The sequence below is a fragment of the Scyliorhinus torazame genome, chromosome 16, assembly GCF_047496885.1.
Source record: "Scyliorhinus torazame isolate Kashiwa2021f chromosome 16, sScyTor2.1, whole genome shotgun sequence".
NCBI lineage: Eukaryota > Metazoa > Chordata > Chondrichthyes > Carcharhiniformes > Scyliorhinidae > Scyliorhinus > Scyliorhinus torazame.
This window is the reverse complement of record NC_092722.1, coordinates 110,404,137-110,425,447: the sequence shown is the minus strand read 5'-3', so window position 1 is coordinate 110,425,447 and position 21,311 is coordinate 110,404,137. Positions and strand designations below refer to the sequence as shown.

The 21,311-nt window shown below is 46.6% G+C and overlaps 1 protein-coding gene across 1 annotated transcript in view; it reads right to left on the bottom strand.

Moving 5' to 3' along the window:
* Nucleotides 1-21,311, bottom strand: part of rhobtb1 (Rho related BTB domain containing 1) — a 167,782-nt gene that overhangs the window by 94,355 nt on the left and 52,116 nt on the right. Inside the window, 2 exon segments of the mRNA XM_072478830.1 lie at nucleotides 10,309-10,412; nucleotides 11,205-11,406. Coding sequence (XP_072334931.1) covers nucleotides 10,309-10,412; nucleotides 11,205-11,396 — 296 coding nt within the window. The 5' untranslated portion in view covers nucleotides 11,397-11,406.

Below are 21,311 nucleotides of genomic sequence, written 5' to 3'. Positions count from 1 at the left end.
TTCAAAGGACCGGCGACGCCTGTACACATTAGGCCGGCGTTGGCCTCCCCCTCTGGGCCCCTCCCATCTGATGGGTAGCCAGGTGTGGGGCTGTCTACTGTTGCCTCGCACCTCTGTCTACCCACGGGAATCCACTTGGGAGCTATGAAGTGCTCGTATTACTAGAATAATCAATTCCCCATTAGCGATAGCCTTCAGCTGTGCGGCCAGTGGGGGTTAAAGTGATCATTGTCATATCACCACAAACAGGGCTGTCACAAGTGTGTTTGGCTGGAGACAGACAATAGCTGGAGTTGCCCCCGGCATGGCAGGCTCGCGGGTACTGTGCCCCCCCAGCCCAGGTGCCAACGCCCCCAAATATGCCTCCCACCGCCCCCACTGAGCCCATTTCGTTAGGGGGTCCTTCCTGTTCATTTGATGGAGATCGGTCTTAATTGATGATTATTGGTTTCTCGCCACGCCACCGCGAGATCCCGATCTCGCCAACAGGAGCTGGCTGGTTAGATCGGAAACCGATCGGCGCGGTTCCTCATTTCGGCCTCTCCCGCAATCTAACCGCCACTCTCGTTTTCAAGCCCGGCACGACCGGTAGATCACACCCTATGGATCCTGCAGTGAGTAACTCTCCTCCTGACTCCCCAAAACCTGCCCACCATCTACAAGGCACAAGTCTGAAGTTTGATGGAATACTTGCCACTTGACTGGACGAGGATTGGGATTCAGTAAGAAATACTGGCCTAACCAGTGATGCCCACATCCAAGAGTAAATATTGATGAAGTCATTCCTCCCCCTCCCTAGGCTGAGCCAGGAATCCCCCCCACTCAAGACTACCTTCCTTGAGGTTTATACGTTGCTGTGCAAATTGTACATTATTATTGTTGACGCAATATACAATATTCAGAGCAGGTGTTTGAGGAATACTGAACTGTATTTCTTGAAAACAACAATGACGTGTTGTTGGCTTTTTTTCTAGATCAGTTGTTTACATGCCAAAAAAATATACCTGAGGTGCCTCTCATTCAGTAAATTGTTATAGCAAAACAATGGTTGTGGGGGATTTTATGTTTGATAAAAGCGATTGCATTCAAAGTCAACAACAACCACTGGCAACTATCAGTGTCAGTTATTTTAATAATCAAATCAACATCTACAGCTACCAGCAGTTTTCTGCTTTAGGATTTCTAATTTCTTGCAGATTTCGATCACACATTTGGTTAGCTGCAGATTGGGCACAAATTCACCAATGATATTTTTATCTATAATTTTGGGCAAGCATCCAAAGTTCTTACACCAGAGGCAGATGACTGAATCCTCTTATATTCTGTTGTCCTCTACAGACGACAGATTGGGTCCCAGCTTATTTATAGTAAGCAATTCAATTAAAACCTTTCAGGTCAGTAAAAGTCAAATGATAGTCAAGAAAGTTGTATAAAAGGCTTCACAGCAACTAATAATAATAATCTTTCTTATTGTCACAAGTAGGCTTACATTAACACTGCAATGAAGTTACTGTGAAAATCCCCTAGTCGCCACACTCTGGCACCTGGTCGGGTACACAAAGGGAGAATTCAGAATGTACAATTCACCTGACAGCGCGTCTTTCGAGACTTGTGGGAAGAAACCAGAGCACCTGGAGGAAACCCACACAGACATGGGGAGAACGTGCAGATTCCGCACAGACAGTGACCCAAGCGGGAATTGAACCGAAGACCCTGGCACTGTGAAACAACATGCTAACCCCTTTGCTACCATGCCACCCTCCATTTGTTGCAAATGAAGGAATAACTTGCGAAGATGCTTTTGTACGATTCTGCCTGTATGAATACATATATCATAGAATTTACAGTGCAGAAGGAGGCCATTCAGCCCATCGAGTCTGCACCGGCTCTTGGAAAGAGCACCCTACCCAAGGTCAACACCGCCACCCTATCCCCATAACCCAGTAACCCCGCCCAACACTAAGGGCAATTTTGGACACTAAGGGCAATTTACCATGGCCAATCCACCTAACCTGCACATCTTTGGAGTGTGGGAGGAAACCGGAGCACCCGGAGGAAACCCACGCACACACGGGGAGGATGTGCAGACTCCACACAGACAGTGACCCAAGCCGGAATCGAACCTGGGACCCTGGAGCTGTGAAGCAATTGTGCTATCCATTACAGTTGACTTGGAAAAATGAGCAGGGGATTTTGAATCAAGGTTTTTTTTAAAAGCGACATGTACTTTTCTAATACAAAAGCATTATTGCAGATTTTGGAATTTGAAAAAAACCCAGCAAATGCTGGAAACACTCAGCAGGTCAGGCAGCATCTGTGGAGAGAGAGAAACAGTTAAGGGACAGGATTTTAACTCATTTAAAAACCATCTACCTTGCACAGTTAAAAATCAGGCAAACAATTTGGGTCAATAAATGAAAGGTCATCAACCTGAAATGTCAATTCTGTCTCACTCTCTACAGATGCTGCCTGATCTGTGTATTTCAAGAATTTCCTGCTTTTATTTATCTATTCAAGTCTTTGGTAGAATTCCATCTGTCCAGGATTATTTTCAATGCTCATTTAAGGTAATCAATTATGCTTTCACTTATCCTAAAATAAACAAGATACTTCACGAGATGAAGAAAGAATGCTACCGAAGCAGTACAAGAAAACAATGGAACTTTTATGTGCTTTGTGATATCCATAGGTTGCATGCATATTGTCCAGAAACACTCTTGATGCACTTCAGTTTCTCCAATGATCAGCATCTAAAGCAATTTGATGTTGCACATTTTCACATTAAACTGTACACATTTTTGTCAGTGACAATACACAACAAAATTAAATACTGAATACCAGTTCACCAAATTTCATTCCTGCAGTCAGGAGGAAGTCTACATTTACGCACTGTCATTAACATTCTCAAATTTCCAAAGTGCTGTCCACCCAATGAATTATTCCAGAAGCCAAATTTTAAAAAGGCACATTTATATATGACTTTTCACAACCAACCTCAGAACATCCCAAAGCATTTTACAGTCAATGCAGTACTTTCAAAGCTATAGATAAGAAAGCGGGCAGCTGATTTGAACTCTGCAAGGTTCCACAGAGGACCTGTTCGACGGAGTCCTGATAAAAGTTCCAATCCTGAAATGTTTCTTTCTCTGCAGATGCTGACTGACCTGCTCAGTATTTGCAGCATTTTCTATTTTTATTTCAGATTTTTAGCATCTGCAATATATCATTTTTGATCTGTTTAAGTGATGTTAGTGAGAGATAAATATTGGCCTGGACTCCTGCAGAATTCTCCTCTTCTTCTAATAGTGCGATGCTAGAGAGCACACAGGTATCACCTGAAGTTGAGAGCATCAAACATGCAGCATTCCTTCAGTAGTGCACTGAAGTGTTCGCCTAGATTTTGTACTGAAGTCTCTGGAGAGATACTTGAACCCAGGAACTTTGGTACTGTTATTTGACTGAATGTAACCATCAAGCTGTGCACCAAAAAGATATAGGATTACTTAATCTGTTTTTCAGATTAAATGTTAAACCCTGTCTGTCTTCACAGGTGAGTGCTATAGGTCACATAGCACCGTTCCAAGAAAAGCAAAGGCATTCTGATTGCCCTGGCCAATATTTACCTCTCAACCCAACAACACTCAAGCAAAGTATCTATTCATTTACCTCAGTACTGTTTGGGAGACCTTGTTATGTACAACTGGATTGCTATGATTCGTTACAACACTGGCTTAACTTCAGAGACGCTTTACAGAGCTTTGGATGTCATAAGATCATGTAAGGCAGTATAGCAATTAGAGTTCTTTCTTTAGAGTGTTGCTCTAGGAATATCTATTGGCTAGGGCACCAGGAAAAGCTCTTCTACCTCATCACCTCTACCATGCCGAGCCTCCTCAGTACTCCAGTCAAGTGTCAACCTAAATTAATGGAGTAAAGTCTTTGCAGTAAAATTTGATGTACCATATTCTTATCCTGAAGTTAATTTGGCAGTAACTAGCAGTGTTATCAGCTTAATAACGTGGTTGTACTTAAATCTGTAGAATCTGTGACAAAAGCAAATTGGTGTTGATTATCCAGTGTGATCTTGGCATGACATGTCCAGTTTAAAAGACATTTTAATCCCAAATGCATAAACATTTAGCAAGCCGTACAGATCAGGAAAGTTTCAGGTTCAATCCTGTTCTGTGCTGATTTTAGCAAACTTCAGCTGAGCAGAGGTAAAAAATCAGGTGCTCTTTCCAAGAGCCAGTGCAGACTCGATGGGCCGAATGGCCTCCTTCTGCACTGTAAATTCTATGATAATCTATGAAAAAGTGCTCTGGAGCAGTGGGGAAAACAAGTTCTGTCCTGAATGGCTACCTGATGACCCTGTTGATTGCTGGGTGAGGACTGAATCAGGTTTAGCTGTGATGTTCCCACTCCCATCCCCAAAGGCCAAATAGCTTGCCAACTTTCATTGCCAAGTCTGACCCCAAGAATGATTGGCACTCATGCAAGTTATCAGTGAGTAATGACATCCATGGAGCTGCCGACAGAAAAGGAAAAGAAGAGAAAAAATGATTAATAAAAAAGTATATTTTTTCTAATACGATCTTTGTTAGTAGTTACCAACACATGGCATAGTGCTTTTATATTGGGAACAGCTAGTATGGCAGGGGGGTGGGCACGGGAGCAATAGGTCAGAAGGTGAGAGCATTGAGGGAGAACTAGGGAATAGGGACAGTGTGGCTCTGAGGCAGAGCAGATGGGGAGAAGTTGCTGAACACAGCGGGTCTGGTGGCCTGAAGTGCATATGTTTTAATGCAAGGAGCATTACGGGTAAGGCAGATGAACTTAGAGCTTGGATTAGTACTTGGAACTATGATGTTGTGGCCATTACAGAGACCTGGTTGAGGGAAGGGCAGGATTGGCAGCTAAACGTTCCAGGATTTAGATGTTTCAGGCGGGATAGAGGGGGATGTAAAAGGGGAGGTGGAGTTGCGCTACTTGTTCGGGGGAATATCACAGCTGTACTGCGAGAGGACACCTCAGAGGGCAGTGAGGCTATATGGGTAGAGATCAGGAATAAGAAGGGTGCAGTCACAATGTTGGGGGTATACTACAGGCCTCCCAACAGCCAGCGGGAGATAGAGGAGCAGATAGGTAGACAGATTTTGGAAAAGAGTAAAAACAACAGGGTTGTGGTGATGGGAGACTTCAACTTCCCCAATATTGACTGGGACTCACTTAGTGCCAGGGGCTTAGACGGGGCGGAGTTTGTAAGGAGCATCCAGGAGGGCTTCTTAAAACAATATGTAGACAGTCCAACTAGGGAAGGGGCGGTACTGGACCTGGTATTGGGGAATGAGCCCGGCCAGGTGGTAGATGTTTCAGTAGGGGAGCATTTCGGTAACAGTGGCCACAATTCAGTAAGTTTTAAAGTACTGGTGGACAAGGATAAGAGTGGTCCGAGGATGAATGTGCTAAATTGGGGGAAGGCTAATTATAACAATATTAGGCGGGAACTGAAGAACATAGATTGGGGGCGGATGTTTGAGGGCAAATCAACATCTGGCATGTGGGAGGCTTTCAAGTGGCAGTTGAAAGGAATACAGGACCGGCATGTTCCTGTGAGGAAGAAAGATAAATACGGCAATTTTCGGGAACCTTGGATGACGAGTGATATTGTAGGCCTCGTCAAAAAGAAAAAGGAGGCATTTGTCAGGGCTAAAAGGCTGGGAACAGACGAAGCCTGCGTGGAATATAAGGAAAGTAGGAAGGAACTTAAGCAAGGAGTCAGGAGGGCTAAAAAGGGGTCACGAAAAGTCATTGGCAAATAGGGTTAAGGAAAATCCCAAGGCTTTTTACACGTACATAAAAAGCAAGAGGGTAGCCAGGGAAAGGGTTGGCCCACTGAAGGATAGGCAAGGGAATCTATGTGTGGAGCCAGAGGAAATGGGCGAGGTACTAAATGAATACTTTGCATCAGTATTCACCAAAGAGAAGGAATTGGTAGATGTTGAGTCTGGAGAAGGGTGTGTAGATAGCCTGGGTCACATTGTGATCCAAAAAGACGAGGTGTTGGGTGTCTTAAAAAATATTAAGGTAGATAAGTCCCCAGGGCTTGATGGGATCTACCCCAGAATACTGAAGGAGGCTGGAGAGGAAATTACTGAGGCCTTGACAGAAATCTTTGGAACTACAGGCCGGTGAGCCTTACTTCAGTGGTAGGGAAATTACTGGAGAGAATTCTTCAAGACAGGATCTACTCCCATTTGGAAGCAAATGGACGTATTAGTGAGAGGCAGCACGGTTTTGTGAAGGGGAGGTCGTGTCTCACTAACTTGATAGAGTTTTTCGAGGAGGTCACTAAGATGATTGATGCAGGTAGGGCAGTAGATGTTGTCTATATGGACTTCAGTAAGGCCTTTGACAAGGTCCCTCATGGTAGACTAGTACAAAAGGTGAAGTCACACGGGATCAGGGGTGAGCTGGCAAGGTGGATACAGAACTGGCTAGGCCATAGAAGGCAGAGAGTAGCAATGGAGGGATGCTTTTCTAATTGGAGGGCTGTGACCAGTGGTGTTCCACAGGGATCAGTGCTGGGACCTTTGCTCTTTGTAGTATATATCAATGATTTGGAGGAAAATGTAACTGGTCTGATTAGTAAGTTTGCAGACGACACAAAGGTTGGTGGAATTGCGGATAGCGATGAGGACTGTCGGAGGATACAGCAGGATTTAGATTGTCTGGAGACTTGGGCGGAGAGATGGCAGATGGAGTTTAATCCGGACAAATGTGAGGTAATGCATTTTGGAAGGTCTAATGCAGGTAGGGAATATACAGTGAATGGTAGAACCCTCAAGTGTATTGAAAGTCAAAGAGATCTAGGAGTACAGGTCCACAGGTCATTGAAAGGGGCAACACAGGTGGAGAAGGTAGTCAAGAAGGCATGCGGCATGCTTGCCTTCATTGGCCGGGGCATTGACTTTAAAAATTGGCAAGTCATGTTGCAGCTGTATAGAACCTTAGTTAGGCCACACTTGGAGTATAGTGTTCAATTCTGGTCGCCACACTACCAGAAGGATGTGGAGGCTTTAGAGATAGTGCAGAAGAGATTTACCAGAATGTTGCCTGGTATGGAGGGCATTAGCTATGAGGAGCGATTGAATAAACTCAGTTTGTTCTCACTGGAACGAAGGAGGTTGAGGGGCGACCTGATAGAGGTATACAAAATTATGAGGGGCATAGACAGAGTGGATAGTCAGAGGCTTTTCCCCAGGGTAGAGGGGTCAATTACTAGGGGTCATAGGTTTAAGGTGAGAGGGGCAAGGTTTAGAGTAGTTGTACGAGGCAAGTTTTTTTACGCAGAGGGTAGTGGGTGCCTGGAACTCGCTACCGGAGGAGGTAGTGGAAGCAGGGACGATAGGGACATTTAAGGGGCATCTTGACAAATATATGAATAGGATGGGAATAGAAGGATACGGACCCAGGAAGTGTAGAAGATTGTAGTTTAGTCGGGCAGCATGGTCGGCACGGGCTTGGAGGGCCGAAGGGCCTGTTCCTGTGCTGTACATTTCTTTGTTCTTTGTTAAGACATAAATTATCACAAGTACACAATGGTTCATAAGCTCTCTCTCTCAGACTGACCTCATCATCCAGTCTTCTGCATTCATGGAATTTTAACAGTGGCATCCTGTAGTAACCAATTTAACATTCTTCAGACATACAGGGCAGCACGGTAGCATTGTGGATAGCACAATTGCTTCACAGTTCCAGGGTCCCAGGTTCGATTCCGGCTTGGGTCACTGTCTGTGTGGAGTTTGCATCCTCCCCATGTGTGCGTGGGTTTCCTCCGGGTGCTCCGGTTTCCTCCCACAGTCCAAAGGTGTGCAGGTTAGGTGGATTGGCCATGATACATTGCCCTTAGTGTCCAAAATTGCCCTTAGTGTTGGGTGGGGTTATTGGGTTATGGGGATAGGGTGGAGGTGTTGACCTTGGGTAGGGTGCTCTTTCCAGGAGCCGGTGCAGACTCGATGGGCCGAATGGCCTCCTTCTGCACTGTAAATTCTATGATAATCTATGATATACACAAATTCACTTTAGCTATAGCAGACATGCACATACACAGACTCTCCAATAATGGAGCAAGTCAAATATATTGCGAGTCTAGCTCAACTATAAACCATTAACACATTCTTGAGATGTTAGATGGAAGGAACAAAAGAAATATCAACAGGAACCATCATATAATACAACAGCACTTGTCAACGAGTAGCATTCCCAACAGTTGTGGAGAAGCCACAGCCCAAATGATTCCACCCTCATTTTTCAAAGGGAGATTTCAAGGAAGCAAGCAGGCTGACAGCAGAGATGGATATAAACAACTAGCAAATAAGATGCACCTAATATATAGTCCTTCCACTGAAATCCAAAAAAGTCAAACTACCTTATTCATAAGTATTTGTACTAAATTGAAAATCAATACAAATTGTTTTGTTTTATCACCAACTATTGGCAGCTCTGAGGGTCATAATTATTTCAGTTCTTTCAGAACAGCTTTCCGATGAAAGATTATTGACTCAAACTGTCAATTATGCTCCTCTCTTAGAGATGCTGCTTGACTGCTGAGTATTTCCAGCTTTCTGTTTTCATAACAAGATAACATACTTGTTGATTTTCTTTGTTTCATCTCTACCATTCCTTATTCCCACTCCAACCTTTATCTCTTCGATCTTGCATGCTGGACCAGTTCAATGTAACAACCCAAGGGTAATTTTACAAGTCTGGGTGACGTTGGGGGGTTCACACATATAGCTCAAATTGGAATTTTGGGTACAGATGGCTCATCAGCTTTTCCTTGATCATTCAGTCTGAGATCACAGGCAGTGCTTGCCTAAAATTCTAATTAGCGCAGCCGGTAGACAAAGCTCTTCGTCAACATGTGAGCTCCTTTCTCCCCTCCTTTTACCTAACCACAGCCTTCAAATGCGAGAAACTGACCTTTGCAATTTCAGACCATTGCAATCTCCCCATTTCTGGGTAGTTCACATTCCATTTGGTCCTTTCGGCATCTGCTCTCTTTCACTATTCAACTGGATAACTTTTGAATGAGAAGCACTTTTTCATCTTTCTCAAGCTGCTTTTTTAAAGCAAAACTCTCCTCACAGCTATTTTTGCACTTGCATTTATTTAATGTTCTCCACTCCAGTGTTGACTTTTTTTAAAATATAAATTTAGCCGACCCAATTATTTTTTCTAATTAAGGGGCAATTTAGCGTGGCCAATCCACCTACCCTGCACATCTTTGGATTGTGGGGGTGAGACCCACGCAAACATGGGGAGAATGTGCAAACTCCACACAGACAGTAACCTGGGGCCAGGATCGAACCCAGGTCCTCAGTGCCGTTAGGCAGCAGCGCTAAACACTCCAGCCACTGCGCCGCCCCACCCCAGTGTTGTCAAAGGGCTCAAATACCTTCTCATTTGATTTGGCTGGAGTTTCAGTCTGAAATAATAAGTTATTTTTCTATTTTAAGTTGCTGATTGACTTATCATGCATTTTTGTTGTATAGATATTACACATTTAACTATGTTTAGAGAACTGACAAGATCAGCGTTAAATATTCTGATGCACAAATGTCTAGAAACTTACAACAAAATCGCATACTTATTTTTGGATTTTGGATGAGTCCCACCTCGGTCCCATCCCACCACCCATATCCTCTCATGATGATCAATTATTTTAAATTTTGAAAAACCCCAAGAAAATATTTTTCAAGTGCAGTTGTGTAAACTAGGGGGGAAATGTTTGCAGAATCAATCCCCTGCCTTCCATGCTTTACACCACAATCGCAGAAAAATGTTGACAATCATTAACTACAATGTTAGACAGCACTGACAAGCTAGGAAATTAAGGTGTATTTCCATCCCACTAAGAAATTAGCAACATGATCGCAAAGCAAACATCCTCTTGGCCAAGTCAAAATTAATTGCTTTTGACTGGGAGAAAGAACATTCAGCAATGCACAGTTTTTGACAAAGGCTAATAGTTTGTAGTATCAGAAGATCTAACAAATATCTGCTGATTGCCAACAATTTCTGCAGCTGTTTATGCAGCAGTTGTTCGTAAAAGTCTAATTTTGTAATATGTAATTCTATTCCAATGTGAAATTTACTAAACCTTAACATGAAAATTCCAAATTTTATATCACGTACAATACTCATCATGCACTTGAGGGCTTGGCACACACACAGACACACATGGTATGTGCGCCTCGCATCTCTCCCCCCCCACCCCCTCCCCTCAACACCTGTATTTTTTTTTACCTGCCATATGCAAAGCGCCTGTCCTTATGGTGGTCACCAAACGTATCCCATAGCCTGAGTGATATGCTAACTTCATCTACAACATCGCGGGAACGTTCGAGCACCTAAACACAACCAACATTTAATGTAATAAATGAAAACAATAAATTATGGAATTTTCAACACCAAACTTTAGAGTGTTACATTAATGTCACCCTGAGAGAGAGTAACACAAACATATCTCCCACTGTCACAGAACGCAAGGGGCACAATTACAATGTAACTGAGCAAAGAAAACAGAATTCATTAACTTGAGGTTAAAATGTGCAGCTTGATTTCTCCAGTTTGCATATCTTTTAAAAGCAGTGCAACCAAAAGTTTACCAAATCCATGGAGTAAGAGATACTTATTTAGAGAACCTCAAGGTAGAAGGTAGCTCTATAGACATTAGTCAATTGCTGCATTATTTTCAAATAGTTCAATCAATTACAATAAATAACATATTTTAAGGACTCTCTCATCTCATTAAAAATATTCAAATCCTTAAAACATTGAAAATCCTTTATCTCTAGTGGATTATCATTTCCAGTTTCTCAATTTAAATCCAAACCTTAACAGTTCAAAATGAGTTACACACGAGGTAGTTTTAAGGCCGTTTTAAAAATTTATAAGTTCATGAATGGATCTAAAATTACATAATAACCATGTTTGAAAAATATGAGATAAATGCCTTGTTCAAGAAGATATTTGTTTTCTGGATGGCAGTCTTGTTTAGTCCTGAGAACTCTTGCAGGGACCAAGCAAAAATAACAACACTAAATAATAGTCAAAGCACAACCTTGTGGGACTTTACAAATATTAAAAATATACAATACACAAGAAGAGTTCAATCAACTTTTTTGAAAAGAATATCTTACCTCTTGACAGACCCGATACTGATCAATTGCCCAGACAGTGGGAACATGGGTGGACAGCAGCTGATACTGTGTCAATGTTGTATTGCATGCTCTTGCACAGATGAGTCTCGTCTTTCCCACTGCATTATCCCCGACAACAACACACTTGATAGTTTCAACATTTGGCCTTTCATAATCCATAGCAGTGTCCATTTACGGTAAACTGCATTTGAACAAACAAAAGAATGTTGAGAACTTACATGCTCACATTTGAACAACAGCTCCTTCATTTAGTAAAACAACCAGAACACAACAAATACAATTTAATTTGGAGCCGAATAAACCTCACTCCATTTATACTGTGGTTTGTATTAATCCATAGGCGAATGTTGCAACTACTCTGGTATTTTTCAGCGCATTCAAGCCAAATCCTGCCAGTATCTCTAGTCTTTATAAAAACAAGTCTGTCATACACAAACAAACTCTATTGTTTAACTAGGCTGGATTACTTGTCATCCTAGAAGTGGAAAAGGCCAGTTCTTGCTGACCAAAACCTGTAATCTCTGTTTATATCAATCTACAGATTTGATGGTTTTGTGTTGGGAATGAAAACACAGTACAAAAGTGGAAAACTCTTCCAGCTGGTCTCAGATTCAATAACTTTCATGTAAAAGGCCACAATAATCAGAACCTGCAACCAAGTTAATGGATAATAGCTGCAACTTCAGATCGTTATCACCTAGGTGAGCAAGGCCAAATCACAAGAGTCAACCACGCATTCTTTGCCTAAAATAATGGCTAGGCTGCTATTCAACAAGGGTGGGGTACCTCAGCTAATGATGCCCAAGGAACAGCCGTGAACAGTCTACCGATGCCAGAATATGCAATTTGGGATGCTGTACCTATTGAACGGCAACAACAGCTACCTTTGGATACAAGTTGACGGTATGTGCCCCGTGCATATACTGCGCATTTGTACTAGCAGAGCAGCTGAACCAGTGGTCCAATGAACCAATGGAGGCCATTTGAAAAAACTAAGCAAACAAATTTATTTTTGTTTCCAGCTGGGTTCATAAGTACCAGGGGGAAACCACAAGAACATCCAGGTCACTGCTCACTCATCCGAAACCATTCTGAGGATTTCCTCCAACTCCATGCATGTTGGACGGCTCAGCATGGAAACCAGCCACTTAGAATCCCTACAGACCAGGAGGCCATTCGGCCCATCAAGTCTGCACTGACCGTCCAAAAGAGCACTCTACCCATGTTCATTCACCCACCCACCAAGCCCTATTCTCATAACCGAACCCACACATCCCTGGACACTAAGGGGCAATTTATCATGGCCAATCCACCTAACCCGTACATCTTTGGACTGTGAGTGGAAACCGGAGCAGCCGGATGAAACCCATGCAGACATGAGAAGAATGTACAAACTCCACAGAGACAGCGACCCAAGGCTGGAATTGAATCTAGGTCCCTGGCGCAGTGATACAGCAGTGCTAACCACTGTACCGCCCCAGGACTACTTCCCTGCCTTCTTGTAACCAGCCAGTTGCAGTTGGGTATTGTCAGCTTAATGGCAGCCTGGTATTCAAAATGATTCAAGTCTGACAATGGTATTCCACCAACATCACACCGATCTCAGACGAAATACAAAAACACCCTAATGTTCTTTTGTACTAACAGGTCGCTTAGGGAATTACTTGGTGAGTCTGAGGAAATGGAGTGTTATATCACGCAACACTCAAAGTCCTATCTTTTACAGCATTACTCTAGACAATAAAAATTTGCTCCTCTAACCATCACTGCTTCTTTCCAAATAGTTTGTTGCACCACTCTTTCAATTCTAGTCAACAATGTAGCACCTTTAATGTAGAAAACATCCCAGAGGTACTTCACAGAGGCCTTGTTGAAAACGAGATGCCAAGTAAAAGAAAGAGAGCTTATCAAAATAACTAAGATGTTGTTCAAAGAAAAGAGCTTGAAGAAGAATCCTAAAGAAGAAGTAAGAGCAATTTGGAAGGAGTATTCTGGAGAAATCGATCTATGCAGCTGAAGGCAATGGGATGAATAAATGCACAAGAGGCAACTGTCATGGGAATAGACAGATAGGGGGAAGAGGTTACAAATGTGGGAGGGACATGATATTTGAGCAATTTAAAAACAAAGGCAAGAATCATAAACGCAAGACATTAGTTAGACCAGAAGTCAATATAAGTCAGGAAGGATGAACAGGTAAAGGACGAATAAGATTTGTTAGGTTCTTGATTAATAAGGGGATCAAGGGTTATGGAGAGAAGGTAGGAGAATGGGGATGAGAAACATATCAGCCATTATTGAATGGCAGAGCAGATTCAATGGGCCGAATGGTCTTATTTTGCTCCTATGTCTTATGGTCTTATGAGAGGCATATGAGATAATGATTATGAAGGAGTAAAGTGGGACACTGAGCAGGAGAGAACTAGAGTGGTTCAGTCTGGTGATGACAAAGGAATGAAAAGGATTCAGGAGCAGAAAGTCTGAGATGGGGCAGAGGTGGGTGTTACAGGTGGGATTTGCGCCGGGTCGGAGAATCCCCGGGGAGCAGCGCAAATCCCGCCCCGCTGCCCCGATGCCGGATTCTCCGGCTCCGTTTTTCGGGTGGCGGCGGGATTCCCACCATGCCGGTCGGGGGCCATTGGCAACGCCCCCCACCGCCCCCCCCCCCCGGCGATTCTCCGGGCCTCGATGGGCCGAGCGGCTGTCCATTTTTGGCCAGTCCCGCCAGCATGAATCACTCAACTCACGCACCGGCGGGACCTGGCAGGTGAGTATGCGTCGGCGGTCTTCGGGGGGGCGCAGATGGATCCGACCCCGGTGGGGAGGGGGGGGCCATAGTGGCCTGGCTCGCAATCGGGGCCCACCGATCTGCGGGCAGGCTTGTTCCGTGGGGGCACTTCTTCCTTTCGTGCCGGGCCCCTGTAGGGCTCAGTCATATTGCCCGGGGGCCGGCACGGAGAAGACAAATTCAACATGTGCTTAATCACGTCGGCCATTCCGCGCATGCATGAACTCGCGCCGTCCCTTCGGCGCTGGCTGGAGCGGTGCCAACCCCTCCGGCATCAACCTAGCCCCCTAGAAAGGTGAGAATTCCTCACCTTGGGGGGGCCATTGACACCGGAGTCGTTGGTGCCGGGTTTCCCGCCGGCGTGGGGGCTTAGTCCTCAGAAGGGAGGATCCCGGCCATTGGGCGGGATTCTCCACTCCCGCGCCGAAGTGCCAACCTCGACGGCGCGAAACGGCCCCTTTCCCGACCGATTCAGGGCCCGATAATGGGCTAGGAGCGGGGCCGCGTCATCTACACGCGCCAGGCCTTGTCGCCGCGTAGAGGCGGCGCCGCATACATGATGCGGCCGGCGCCGCATAACTGGCGTCACCTGCGCATGCACGGATTGGCCGGCGCCAACCTACGCATGCGTGGTTGCCGTCCTCTCAGAGTCCGCCCCGCAAGAAGATGGCAGACGGATTTTGCTGGGCTGCGGAAGGAAGGACGGCCCGACGATCGGTGGGCACCGATCGCGGGCCACCCCACATTTGAGGCAACCCCCGGTGCACCCACCCCCCCCCCCCCAGCGTTCCCGCGCTGTTCCCGACGGCAGCGACCAGGTGTGGACGGCACCGGGGGGAACCCGCCGTTTTGGGCTGGCCGCTCGGCCCATCCGGGCCTGAGAATAGCAGGGGTGCCGGAGGATGACCATTTTGGGTGTCTCGGGCGATTCTCCGGCCTGCGGAAATTGACGGGGCCGTTCCCGCCGCTTGGGAGAATCGCGGAGGGCGTTTCCCGGGCGCGGGAGTGGAGAATCGCGCCCAGAGTCTTTGTGATAGAAAGGTAGGGATGAGATCGTAACAGAGTCCGATTAGACCGGAGACAATGGGCAGGGAGCCTCTGACAGTGTCAAAAACAATGGCTTCAGTCTTTGCAACGTCTAGCTGAAGGAGGTTGAAGCTCATTAAATGACTGCACAGCAGAAAAGCCGTGCAAAGCAGAGGGGGGATATCAAGAGGTGGAGAGAGAGGTGCATAGCTTAGAGCAGTCATTTTCAAACCCATGGTCATGACTCCCAGGTGGGTCACGAGCAGGTGTCGTGAAGGACGAGGTGCCATGCGTTGCGGTGTTCTTGATCACAGGAAGAAGTGCTCAACGGCGCGACCGGCTTTTAAAAACGCCGGCCATAACCAACTTTCAGAATGCCAGCCGTTCCACACATTGTTTCCCCCTCAGTAGTGCGCAGGCCCGGAGCCCAGAGAGGCAGAACATCTCCTCCTGACCCAGGAGCAGATTTTTTAAATATATAATTCGCTGGAGTCTTCCTGCCTGGAGCAATGGCAGAGAGCAGGTCACGTGCCCCGCACACTGACGTCGCGTGTTGTGGGCGCGTGAGAGTGATTCCTCCATTTTGCAGCTGCCAACAGTGCTGGTGTGAACTCCAGGACCTCTGGTAAACAACCCGTGAAGGAGCTGAAAACAGGAACAAAGCAGCATAAAGATGATTACTTGAGGTGTGGATTATTAATTCTGCCACTGCAAATCAGGATTCAAAGTTCATGCGTGTTGTATGCAGGGAAGCACTGGCAAATGAAAGTTTAAAACCGTCGAAACTTCAAAGACATTTGAAGACTAAGTATGGCGAGTTCGATGACAAACCTCTATTTATTTCAATGGATGCAGTGAGATCTTAAATCATCAGCTGAAGTCATTATCAGAAATGTAACACTGTATAACAAAACAAGTGAGATTGTGAGGACCAAGCAGGCTCACTTGTCATAGTAACTGAAAATGGTGAGTCGCAAAGTTCGGGCGCCGTGGGCGTCCCGAAGGATGGCCGGTTGATAAAGATTGGTCCCGGGGCAAAAACGTTTGAGAAACACTGGCTTAGAGGTATTATCATACACGCTAAACCGATGCTTGCATATGAATTTAGAGAAAGCAGTACGGTCTCAAAATGACCACTTCTGTACTGTCAATAATTCACTGTACTTGGAAAGGGAGAATTACATGAATGAATGACATTCATTGTTTCCTGAACAAAACAAATTTCATGTTTATCAACATCCTGATGTTTCTATCCAAAAAGAAACAAATTTACTTTAGCTTTCAAAATTTCCAAAATATAATTTGTTTTTGCCTTTGTATTAGCTGTAGTATTCCAACACTTCAAAAGTGAAATGGGAGGTTGGGGGGGGCAGCGAAGAGGAGTGGTTATAAACTAGGCATGCTGTCGCAATTGGAAATGCCAGTCTTAGTGATAAAATGTTGTTTAAAAAAAACCCAAGACATTTTAGACATAAATGCAAACTGAGAGCTGTAGCTTGTTATCTCTTCAGCTGAGGGCATTGGTTTTGGGAAACAACATGTATTAAAAATTGAAATTCTGAATAGGCCTCTGCTGAAATAGAATGCGAAGCATTTAAAAAACAGAAAATGGTATTTTAAATCATTTTCTTCTAAGTTCTCAAAAACATCTTTATGATGTTAAAATGATAACTCTTTAATGGAGAAACAAATAATCAAATAATGCAAAAGGATGAGAGCTATTTCTTGGTTTCACTTTTTCTAATGAAAGGGAAAGTTTTGTCATTCAGTTGCTCGTAGTTTTCTTATTCTTTTTTGCTGTAAATGTATCCATCTGTTTTTCTCATCCAAGACATAGAAGATGTAACACGAGTGTGGCAGACAAAGTACTTCCTTAATGAACAAGAGGTGGCAAGCTCAAACAACTTCCAAAAACAGCCCACTGAAATTATTTCTCCAATCATGAAAAGCATCAAGTTGTGTGCATGTTATGAATTGCTAAAATTAATATTGCTAAATGTCCCCATAATGTTCGAGGTGTTATGCAAGGGGAGATGACTGTAGATTTGTTGCTGGCTCGAGGCAAGCATTTTGTGCACAATTTCACCAGCAATGACAGCATTAACGTTCTGCTCCAGTGGCAGCATTCATCATCTAGGATGTCACCAAAATGCCACAGTAGGAGATGTGCTACACTAAGCAATGCACCCCAGCATCTCCAGAGCAAACAAGTAGTTGAGGTGTATTGGTATAGGAATAATAATGCCTTATTTGCCAATGACCCACTTCTCACCAGTCTGGGTTGAGCGTGAACCCAGGTCACAGGTGTGAAAGGAAGTTGTACTAACAGATTAAATGGAAAAACTGATCTGTTGCCTAACACCCTCACCTTAAAAGGTACACAAAAAAAATCCCTACAAAGAAAAATAAACAACAGTTGTGTGTGTGGTATAAATAAGAAAATTGACTGGAAGCAGTGGTATACCAGGATAGAAACTACATACAGCTCATCGGTTAATTCATCTGGACCGCAAAAGAGTTTGTTGTATAATTTTTTGGGTGGTTTATTTCCCAACGAGCCATTAGCTCATGCTACATACCCTGTGCTAATTTTTTTAATTTATCCTCAAGACCATTATTGCAAACTGGTTATCAGCGCATTTCATGAAGAAGAAAAATACAAAACTATTAGAAGGAGCTTCAGTGCTAATGCCTCATACCCACAGGGGCAGATGTTATGGTGTTCCATACCTGAAACCAAATTTGTGAATGGAAAGAAATGTACATTAAGATTGGATGCAGAGCTCAGTACTTTCTATCAGCAGACACTGGTAAATTGCTGATGATGAAATAACAACTTTATTATTAGTACTAGAAAACGGTTAATTTGAACTGATAATGGTCAGTAATTAATCCCAGCATCTCTGTAGATAGAAGTAATTCAAAGTTTCAGGACAGATTTTTATCAATTTAATAATTTATGAATTTACAATTTAACCTTACTGCTCAAAAATCCTACATCACAAAAGGCAGAGTTGGCCATTCAGTCCGTTGAACCTGTTATGCCTGACAATTGATAAGATCATGGCTGATCTGTGACGTTTCATCTACCCACATGTGAGTGGAGGGGGACGGTGGGAAGAGAGTGCTCGTGCCAGTGAGTGGCAGTGTGGGGAGAAAAAAAGAATGTGTCCATCTGTGGGGTGGAGGGAGTGAAGAGAAAGAGAGCAGGTGCTTTACAGGAGAGTGGGAGGGATAGGAAATGTGAGTGCCTGTGGGGGCGGGGGAAATAGGGAAGGAAGCGTGCGTCTATAGGGGGAGGGAGGGATGAGGTGGGGGGAAGAGAGGTGGAGGGCTGGCGCTGGCTGGGAGGGATCACATGCGTGCCCATGGATGGTGGGGTAGCACCTGCACCCGCAGGTGGGAGGGGGGGCGGGGGTGGAGGAGAGAAATGCATCCATTTGGGGGGAAGGGAGCACATCTGCTGGGAGGGTGAGGAGGGAGCGGGCACCCGTAGGGAATGTGGATGGGGGGTAAGCAATCCCGTAGGGAGTGGCGGGGTGGGGAGGGGGGGTAAGCGCACCAGTATGGACTTAAGGGGGGGGGGAAGAGCACCCGTCAGGAGGGGGGGGGGGGGGGGGGGGGGGAGAGAAAAGCAGCCGTCGGGGGGGGGGGGAGAAAGCAGCCGTCGGGAGAGGGGGAAAAAGCAGCCGTCGGAGAGGGGGGAAAAAGCAGCCGTCGGGAGAGGGGGGAAAAGCAGCCGTCGGGAGTGGCGGGGAAAAGCAGCCGTCGGGAGAGGGGGGGAAAAGCAGCTGTCGGGAGAGGGGGGGAAAAGCAGCCGTCAGGAGAGGGGGAAAAAGCAGCCGTCGGGAGAGGGGGGGAAAAAGCAGCCGTCGGGAGGGGGGGAAAAAAGCAGCCGTCGGGAAAGGGGGAAAAAGCAGCCGTCGGGAGAGGGGAAAAAGCAGCCGTCGGGAGAGGGGGGAAAAGCAGCCGTCGGGAGTGGCGGGGAAAAGCAGCCGTCGGGAGAGGGGGGGAAAAGCAGCTGTCGGGAGAGGGGGGGAAAAGCAGCCGTCAGGAGAGGGGGAAAAAGCAGCCGTCGGGAGAGGGGGGGAAAAAGCAGCCGTCGGGAGGGGGGGAAAAAAGCAGCCGTCGGGAAAGGGGGAAAAAGCAGCCGTCGGGAGAGGGGAAAAAAAGCAGCCATCGGAAGAGGGGGAAAAGCAGCCGTCGGGAGAGGGGGAAAAAGCAGCCGTCGGGAGAGTGGGAGGGGGAGATGATGCACTATCAATTACCACAAAGACGAGAGTAGTGGAATAATCAAGGCTTTATTGAGCAAAGGTAATGTGCCTCCTGTAGCTGCCACCAGAATGGCTGCAGCACCGGCGAGCACACACATTTGTACGCTGCCTACTGGGCGGAGCCAGCAGGCAGGGATTTTCCCATGTACCTCTGGTATATGTGTCTTACCATAATACATATAATACAGCTAGTGGTGACTACCACATTCACCCCCTGTTAAAAAAAAAAGGGTCCGGCGGGGCTGGTGGAAAAAATTACAAGCTCAGTCTGTCGGGGGCCTTGACCCTCCTCTGCAATCATCACAGTCCTGGTGGTGATGTGGACGCCGACTTGGTCACCTGTGACTCCGCGAGCGTGTTGTCCTCGTCTTCGTCACCCCCGAGTGGAACCAGTGGGAGGACGGATCCTCCTGGGGTGGGGGCTGCGGTGAGGTTCGCTGGGGGGAGGGAGAGTGGCGCACGGGTGAATGAGGCAACCGGGGGGGAATCCAGTGGGTGCCAGGTCCCGGAGGGAGACTCTGTCCTGGTGTCCATCGGGGTGTGCCACGTAGGCGTACTGCGGGTTCGCGTGTAGGAGGTAGACCCTTTCGACCAAAGGGTCCGACTTATGGGTCCGCACATGCTTGCGAAGGAGAACGGGTCCAGAAACTGTCAGCCATGTTGGGAGCGAGGCCTCGGAGGTGGACTTTCTGGGGAAGGCAAAGAGACATTCATGGGGGGGTTTCGTTAGTCACGGTGCAGAGGAGCAATTGGATGGAGTGGAGCGCGTCGGGGAGGACCCCCTGCCAGTGGGAGACCGGGAGATTTTTAGACCGCAGGGCCAGCAGGACAGACTTCCAGACCGCCCCGTTCTCCCTCTCCACCTGTCCGTTTCCCCAGGGGTTGTAGCTGGTCGTCCTGCTCGAGGCAAAGCCCTTGCTGAGCAGGAACTGACGCAGCTCATCACTCATAAAGGAGAATCCCCGATTACTGTGGACGTAGGTGGGGAATCCAAAGAGTGTGAAGATGCTGTGGAGGGCTTTAATGACCGTGGCAGAAGTCATATCGAGGCATGGGATGGCGAAAGGGAACCGGGAGTACTCATCGTTCACGAAGTACGTGTTGGGGTCGGTGGAGGGAAGGAGCACTTGGAAGTCCATGCTGAGGCGCTCAAAGGGGCGGGAGGCCTTCACCAGGTGCGCTCGATCTGGCCGGTAGAAGTGCGGCTTGCAGTCCGCGCAGACCTTGCAGTCTCTGGTGACAGTCCTGACCTCCTCAATGGAGTAGGGCAGGTTGCGGGCCTTGATGAAATGGAAGAACCGGGTGACCCCCGGGTGCCATGACCTCCTCAATGGAGGAGGGCAGGTTGCGGGCCTTATTGAAATGGAAGAACCGGGTGACCCCCGGGTGGCAGAGCCCGGTCCACTTGTGCGCTGGCACATGCGCTGGAGTCAGGGGGCTCGTTGAGCTTCCCGCGGCGATACAAAATCTCATAACTATAGGTGGAGGGCTCAATCCTCTACCTCAAGATCTTATCGTTTTTGATCTTGCCCCGCTGTGTATTATTGAACATGAAGGCAACCGACAGCTGGTCAGTGAGGAGAGTGAATCGCCTGCCGGCCAGGTAATGCCTCCAATGCCGCACAGCTTCCACAATGGCTTGGGCCTCCTTTTCGACAGAGGAGTGCCGAATTTCAGAGGCATGGAGGGTGGGGGAAAAGAAGGCCACGGGCCTGCCTGCCTGGCGGCCAGAGCTACGTCCGATGCATCGCTCTCGACCTGGAAGGGGAGGGATTCATCGACCACGTGCATCGTAGCCTTGGCGTTGTCTGCCTTGATGCGGTTGAAGGCCTGGCAGGCCTCAGCCGTCAGGGGAAAAACTGTAGATGGAATGGGTGGACGGGCTTTGTCCGCATAGTTAGGGACCCAGTGGGCATAGTAGGAGAAAAACCACAGGCATTGTTTCAGGGCCTTGGGGCAGTGGGGGAGGGGGAGTTCCATGAGGGGGCGCATGCTGTC